Source organism: Salvia miltiorrhiza, chromosome 5 (genome assembly GCF_028751815.1).
Source record: "Salvia miltiorrhiza cultivar Shanhuang (shh) chromosome 5, IMPLAD_Smil_shh, whole genome shotgun sequence".
NCBI lineage: Eukaryota > Viridiplantae > Streptophyta > Magnoliopsida > Lamiales > Lamiaceae > Salvia > Salvia miltiorrhiza.
Window position 1 is genome coordinate 54215070 of NC_080391.1, and position 8549 is coordinate 54223618.

An 8549-nucleotide genomic window follows, 5' to 3' on the forward strand; every position below is an offset into this window, starting at 1 on the left:
GTTGATGCATAATAAAACATTTTCATTAAACATGGGCAAGTTTACAAGCAAAGAAAAACATAGTAGCATTTAATTACTCATACAGACCTAGTTTAATTTAATTAAACAACAGACTCATGCACCATATTAAGATGAAGACACAACATATATATATATATATATATATTAGGACACTCGAACACAACTTAAAAAAACTGATAACTGATCACATGATATTAGAATGTGATGAGAGAAAAGCAATTAATTAATTAGCATTTGGGAAAAGGGGTCCCACAAGAGCTGGCCACCTTCTTTGCACCAGGTGAGTTGATGAACTTCTGCAGATTAGGGTTCTTCATGTACTGGCAGAGGCATGGTCTCTGCTCCTTTATCTTGGTGCAGCAAGCCACGGTGGGGCTGCCGGCCGACGTGATCGCCGCCGCGCAAGGGGTCAGCTGCAGTGGGTTGCATGTCACTGCATTTGCTACCTTAACTTCACCAATTGCAAGGACCACCACCATTGCCACAAATATTGCAACACACCCTACTTTGGACTTCATTTTCTTTTTTGGTGTGTGTGTGTGTGTGGTGTTTTTGAGGTGTGGTGGGAAAAGTTTGAGAGGTGAAGAGGGAGATGTGTTGGGGAAAGATTTGGTTTTGCATCTCAATTTATAGGGAGTGAGAGAGAGAGAGATATGGAAGTAGGGCTGTAAATGAATAGAACTATCCGCAAGCTATTCGAGATTCGGCTCGAAAAAAGCTCGTTCGGAGCTCAATTCGATAATAAACGAGCCGAGCTCGAGCCTGATTTCGAGCTCGAAAATTTTATCGAGCCGAGCTTGAGCCTGACAGTGCTTGGCTCGTTGAGTTCGCGAACATGTTCGAATTCGATTGTTCGCGAGCCTGTTCACGAACCTTCAGTCGAGCCTTCAATCGAGTTAGTACACGAGCCTTAAACAAGTCGAACTCGAACTCGAGTAACATATTAATTAAGAAGATTTTCTTAAATTTATAACAAATTCGAGCTTTAACATCATATATACGAACATCTAACGAGCCGAGCTCGAGCTCGATTTCGAATTCGACATTATCGAGCATCACCCGAGCCGAACTCGAACCGAGCTCGAGCTTAGTAAGTGGGTGACGAGCCGAGCTCGATCATCAAGATAAAAGCTCGAATCGAGCTCGAGCCGAGCTCGAACACCCGAATATTTAAACGAGCCGAGCTCGAGCCTGCTAGTATTCGGCTCGGCTTGACTCGTTTATAGCCCTACGTGGAAGTAGACTACTCATCTCTTTTAATGTAATGTTTCTTTATGGCATGATCACTAGAGGAGTGGTGTATAGTCTGAAATCATTGCTCTTGTATAGATTTATCTTTTCACATTTTTGTATTAGATGTGTATATAAGATTCGTGGTAAAAGCTACTTAATCTGTTTTCGAATAAGTGCCTTATTTAACAAATAGATATTTGATCAATTGGAGTGGTATTTATAGTACGAAACTATTATTCTGAATACTATTCCCTCTATTCCAACTATTTTGATCAATATTTCTTTTTAGGCAGTCGAGATTAAATTGATCAATTTCCTTATTTAAAATAAATATAAGTAAATAAATATTTAATCGCTTATTCACTTTATTACTACATACACTTAAAACACTATTTTTTTTTATTTTTTTTTAATTTCATGTCGTAGAAGTTGATCAATTAATTAGGTGAGATGGGGGGAGTATTATATTTTGACATGTTTGTATATTGAAAGTGAATCTTTGATCCATGTTAAAGAAATCTATATTGGATTTGATGCTGACCTCAATACAACAAATGCAAAATATTCCATCATTGCATCACATGTCATATGAGCAAGTGTTTAAATTAATAAAATCATAGTCCCTTTTTCCAAATCGCATTCGAAGTATATTTTTATTTTTTTTGAGGCGGCATTCGACTATGACTTGATTGACTCAAAATGTTAAAACGGTGCAAAAGATAGGGATAAAAAAAATATTGATTTTGTGATCATGCGTATTTGAAAATTTTCAAATTATTTTGTCAATAAAGTTTGATAGAGATGAAATGAAAATATATATGATGCGAAAATAAATAGCAGGCATTAGGTTAGTCACGCTTGTAAATGATGAGCTAACATCATGCATTGCATGCTGCACCATCATCATTCCATGCTACTAATCATTGGTGCCACTTTTCCTAAATAAAATCCACCCTACTTTCCTATTTGTTGCTAACTTTATTTACTACTCATTTAATTAATTATACTATATCAAATGCTATTAATTTAAGCTTGTATTTGGTTAATCCTAGCAAATATAATGCATTTAAATTATATTTTATGGCTCAATCTTTGAATTGAATTCTATAAATAGTCCGATATTCAAAATATATGTAAAAAGAAAATTACGATTTTTAGAAAAAAGTTGTAAATATAATGACACGAGACAAAATTTTCAATCTTAAAAAGATGAGTTGGACAATTTTATCAAAAGATGCAAATACTGCAAAAGACAATTATAAGTTGTCCCGCGACATATTTGGTTTTATAACTTAGGTAAAAAATTATTGATGGTTAGGTTTACAGCATCAATGGTTTATTTTTAACCAATAACCTATCATGGAACAATTAGAGTTTCATGAATTTCAAGAAAAAATTTCTATTTTAGGGATAGTTACATGTATCATTTATTGCGCCCACGTTTCTTTTCTACTTCAGCCTAGCCAAGATTTCTGTTACAACTGAAATTATTTGGGAATGTGCAGTGTTTCATTAAATATGACCTGTTGCCAAACTAGGAAAAATTTAACCTAATACCAATGGGGAAGCGTCTATGCTGCACAGTGTTCACGTGAACACTGTGCTTAGGATCATGACATGTGTCCCTTAGGAGAAACCAGTTCGGTTCGGCTTTGAGTAATCGAGACCGGTTATACCGCCGGTCTAACGAGTACATGGTTTTCTAACGAGTACATGGTTTTCTGATTTAACTTTTCCTATTTTTCATTTTTTCAAATTTGGTGCTTTGAAAACTGTGTCGTTAATATTTCTTTTGTTTTTAGCTTCCTTCTCACAGACGTTTTTTTATCGTGCAACCGTGCAGCTGTGTTTTTTATTTACATATTTTTTGTGTTTAATATTTTGTTCTCATTTTACATGATTTTTATGTAACAATAATTTTTGCTATATACAAGCATTCGTGTAGCGTGTAGAAAATGTTAAATATTACTATGATATATCATAGTTGACAATGCATGTTAAATATTATGATATATGAGCATTCATGTAGCGTGTAGCGTGGATTCCTTAATATTAAGGAAAGATATAAAAATTGCTAATCTTTAATTGTCCCTTCCTTATATATAAATCATGTAAATAAAATTATTGATTTGCTAATCTTTAATTGCATTCGTGTAGCGTGTAGTCCCATCCTTAATTATTAATTTGCTAATCTTTAATTGCATTAAAAATTATTGTTATATAAAAATCATGTAAATAAAAAACACAAAATTAATTTATATATATATATATATATATATATATATATATATATATATATATATATATATATATATAGGCCAAGGTTCAATGAAGAAGGCCTAAATGTAAGAAAGAAGAGGGAAGTAATCTCATCCGTTGATCTTATCTAATCTAACGGACATGATTTATTTACGTTATGTTCAATGGATTTTTTCATTGAACATATGGGGGGTCGAAACCCAGAACCCCCAAAAATATTGTATATGTTCACGAATGTTCAACGAAAAAATCCGTTGAACATGGCGTGAATAAATCATGTCCGTTAGATTAGATAAGATCAATGGATGAGATTACTTCTCTCTTCTTTCTTACATTTACGTCTTTGTCATTGAACCTAACCCTATATATATATATATAGGGGAGGGCTAAAATAAATACACAATTAAGATATAAAATAGTAAGAATTATTTTCAGCCCTTAGATTATCAAGATCTACGGTTGATTCATCATCATGTTGGATGAATTCATGGTCCTGAGTTCGAATCCTAAAGGTAGCAATTTTTTTTTTCACAATTCATACCTTTATACAACGAATTCATACGTGTTTTAAATAAAATTCATACATTTTTCTTAGTTGCTGAAATAGAAATTTTATTAAAAAGAAAAGAAAAAAAAAGAGAGACAAGAGAAATAAGGAAACAAGCAAAAGCACCCGCAAGAAACCCCGGGTAACCAAAAAAGAAACCAAGACTAAGAGAACATATTAAGAGGGTCGTCCTCGTCTAAAACATAGTCATCTTCATCGTCCAACATATCGCCCCATTTTTTCTTATTTTTTGAATAGGCCACAACCGACATAGCATGGGCTGCATCAGTAGAGTTAGAGGAGTTGATCACAAAGTTTTGCAGAATCTGTCCTCCAGACTGAGCATACTTCACTTTATTCAGGAACTCCACAGGCGAAGAAGTGTCAAGAACAGGGCCCTGAATATCATCACGGCGTGCTGAGAAATCCGAAGACATGCCATTGATTATGATACGACGGAGCCTGTGCTTGATAGAAGAATCAGAAACTCTCCCCTTCTTGGTGATAGCCCCTTTCGGACGCCCTCGTCTACGAGAAATGGGTCCTGTCGTCCCAGTCAAAGTTAGCACAGCGTTGTTGTCAGTCTGAACAGCAAGCGGCTGAACAACCAGAGGTGCAGAAGTCCTCTCGTGTTCCTGCTCAACTATCTCAATTTGGCTCTTTTCGTCATCTGACCCAGGCTGTTCCATATCCTTTCTACCCTGACTGTCCTGAGAGATGCAAGAATCTGAAGCTCGGCCTCCATTAGAAGGCGGCTTGTCCATGTTATCTCTCTGCTCATCTTGCAACTCTAGAGAAACCAACACAGCAAAGGGATTGGATGAGGTAGGAGAGTCTGAAGAGTTCAGTTTCTGTCCAACCTCAGCTAAAGCTTGTCCAGCCCTTGCTGGAGATTCCTGATTTCCGGTGTAGGGACGAGGATGAACCCTGTGGTCATCTACCTTGGACTGACCACGTTCCCGGCCCTGATGTTCCGTAAAGCCCTCCTCGGTCGTGGTCGTTTTACTCCTTCTGCATTCGTTAGAAATATGTCCCACAACATTGCAAACGGAGCAGTAATAAGGCAAATTCTCATATCCAAACTTGACAGTAAAATCAATGTCGCCACACTTAATATCTAAAGCCTCAGGAATATCAGCCGAAACATCTAACTCAACAAGAATTCTAGCAAAGTGACCCACATGAGCCTGTGCAGACTGACCATCAATCAAGATAGGCGTACCCACTTCTCGTGCTACCCCGGAAAGAACCTCTGGGTGCCAATATTCATGTGGCAAGTTAAAGATTCTAATCCATACCTGAACAAGGGTAGAATGCGCTTTGTAGGGATCAAAATTCGGCACCCAAGCCTGGAGATGGAGTATACCTGAGCGGAGACGCCAAGTCATTTTAGCGAAAGCCGCTGCCCTATCCTCGTCGGTGGTGAAATTAAAAGTGAAGTAACCTTTTCCGAGAGGATGTATCGACCAACCACAAGACGGTTTCCAAAGTTGCTGAAGTTCCTCCCAAAGATCCCCTGCAAACCGAGGTGACTCACCTTTGCGGAGGATCAGCCGGCCGTGAACCGCATGGGCGAAACGCCGGACTTGTCGTTGGTGGAAAGAAGGCTCTAAAACAAGACAACGTTTGAGATCCACCAACTCTGGCCGGAGGATTGTAAAGTCATGAGCGGGGACGTCCCTAGGCTTGGAAACTTGTTCCGTCGGACTGCCATCCCTAGCTTTCAGTTTATCTGCAAAAGAGGCCTTCGGCTGAGGAGGAGGCGACACCTTCGGAGCAGACTGCGGACTGACCACTTTCGGATGGGCAGTCCCGATCGAGCGAAGCGGAATCAGTCCCTTAGGACCATCGGCCTGAGTAGAGACGCCAACAGTATGGGCAGTCATCATCGCAGCGATTTCCGGAAACGAAACATCAGCAGTAACTCTAGCAGCCTCCGCCGAACTATCTGTGACAGTGATGCTCGGAGGCATCGTGATCCCAGACTCGGGGAAGAGAAGCGCCGTCATTACTGTGGTAGAGTTCATTGTCGTCTGATCAGCAGTGGTTAAAAACTTTACGAGAGGCGGGTGCTGAGACGGAACATTGGCAGGGGACTTAGATCGAGACCTGTCAAAATTAGAAGATACCAGGGGAAGATTGAGGCCCCCCTTGTCACGATGGATATCCGGCGATCTCGAATCCATCACCGGCAGTAGTCACGGCGGCACAATCAGCGGCGAGGCGACACCAATCAGCGGCACGCGTGGATGAAGGCGACGAGCAGCAGATGCAAGCGGTGCGGTTGGAGTGGCCGAGATCTGCTTGACGAGGTTGAGGCAGCAGCGTGACACCCAGACGACGTCGGAGGCGAGCAGCGGTGGCTGCTGCGTGCTCTCCTCTCTGCTGCTGCTGCTGCTGCTCGGAGGAGGCGGAAGTCCGGTGTCGGGGCGGCGAGCAGCTCGCGGAGGAGCACGCGAGGAAACAGCACGGTGGAGCACTCGAGGAAACAGCTCACGGTGGAGCAGCACCTCGCGGTCAAAGGCAAGGGACAGCTCGCGGTGGAGCAGCACGCGAGGAAGATAGCTCGCGGTGGAGCAGCTCGCGGTCAAACATCCGGTGGAGACAACTCGCGGTCAAACATCCGGTGGAGCAGCACGCGAGGAAAAAGATTTCAAAAAGCCGCACGCGGAGCTGATCTCACGGCACGCGAGGAAATACATTTTTCTTAGTTCTTATTTCTTATTTTAAGAGCTGATCTCACGGTACTATATATATATATATATATATATATATATATATTATAACAAAATAAATCTTATCCTACATGACGTCGTATAATCAATCCATTCTAATTTTTCTCAATTCTTATTTATTCTTATTCTTTTCAAATCTATAACTAATCTCCATCTCTAATCAAACTCCACCCATTAATTTTTTTTAAGAGAAGAGACACCATAAGGATTTTAATTACGTATACATGCTAAGAAAGTACTTGAAAAACTTTTTTAATATTTTATGATATATATATTTCCTTTTTTAAGTCATCAATATTATGCTACTACTTATATAGAGATAGGGAATGAAAATTAGACCAAAATTTTGCTAGTAAATTGATGGCTAACATAACGTGTGCCGTGCACTCGTGTAATCGTGTGTATTTTAAAATCATAATTTTCTTTTTAATACTTGTTTAATTAGATTTGAAATATATCATCACTATTAGTATGTTTTATTAGTTTCCCTAAATACATATTGACTCAATATTCAGTACGAATGATTGCTATAGTATCATCTATGGATCAAATTGCACCAATTGAGTGAAAAACATAGTTGTACTTAGTAGTAAGCACTACTTAATAGTTCAACCTACTAAAGAGTAATCAAGTTATGTGATGAATAACAAATGACTATTAGTTAAAAATCATTCATTACAATAAGGTTATCACATATTTTCATCAAAATTCATAAGACAAATGCTACAAAATTGTCAAAACATCAAATCAATGGTCATTCCCTAACAAGTCACGGTTAGGGTTCACGGTTAGGGTTTAGGGCACACGGTACAAAAATCGTGCACGATTACACGGTCTATTATAACTTGTAAAGATCTATAATATCGTGTATATGAAAATAGGGTGAAGCGTGCAGCCGTGAATCGTGCAACCGTGCAGCTGTGTTTTTTATTTACATATTTTTTGTGTTTAATATTTTGTTCTCATTTTACATGATTTTTATGTAACAATAATTTTTGCTATATACAAGCATTCGTGTAGCGTGTAGAAAATGTTAAATATTACTATGATATATCATAGTTGACAATGCATGTTAAATATTTAATAAAAATTTCTTAAAAATATTAAATTGCATCTTTAATAGTTAATATTAAATTGCATCTTTAATAGCGTGTAGCGTGTAGTTAATTAAAGATGCATTCGTGTAGAGAATTAAAGATGCAATTAGAGAATTAAAGATCATTGTCATCTTTAATAGTTAATATTTTTAAGGAATTAAAGATCATTGTCAACATGAACATATTATGATATATGAGCATTCGTGTAGCGTGTAGCGTGCATTCCTTAATATTAAAGAAAGATATAAAAATTGCTAATCTTTAATTGTCCCTTCCTTATATATAAATCATGTAAATAAAATTATTGATTTGCTAATCTTTAATTGCATTCGTGTAGCGTGTAGTCCATTCCTTAATTATTAATTTTCTAATCTTTAACTGCATTAAAAATTATTGTTATATAAAAATCATGTAAATAAAAAACACAAAATTAATATATATATATATATGGGAGGGCTAAAATAAATACACAATTAAGATATAAAATAAGAATTATTTTCAGCCCTTAGATTATCAAGATCTACGGTTGATTCATCATCATGTTGGATGAATTCATGGTCCTGAGTTCGAATCCTAAAGGTAGCAAAAATTTATTTTTCACAATTCATACCTTTATACAGCGAATTCATACGTGTTTTACATAAAATTCATACATTT

The 8549-nt window shown here is 37.6% G+C and overlaps 1 protein-coding gene across 1 annotated transcript; it reads right to left on the reverse strand.

The window, feature by feature from the left end:
• Window position 1: 1 nt before the first annotated feature.
• LOC131025088 (non-specific lipid-transfer protein 2-like) lies at window positions 2-640 on the reverse strand. Its single transcript, XM_057954693.1, has one exon. It carries the CDS (start codon window positions 537-539, stop codon window positions 249-251), a length of 291 nt encoding a protein of 96 aa, XP_057810676.1. The 5' UTR covers window positions 540-640; the 3' UTR covers window positions 2-248.
• Between the last annotated feature and the right edge of the window lie 7909 nt (window positions 641-8549).

Coding starts and splice junctions, on each gene's coding strand:
- LOC131025088 (XM_057954693.1), bottom strand. CDS start 539: ATGAAGTCCAAAGTAGGGTGTGTTGCAATATTTGTGGCAATGGTGGTG.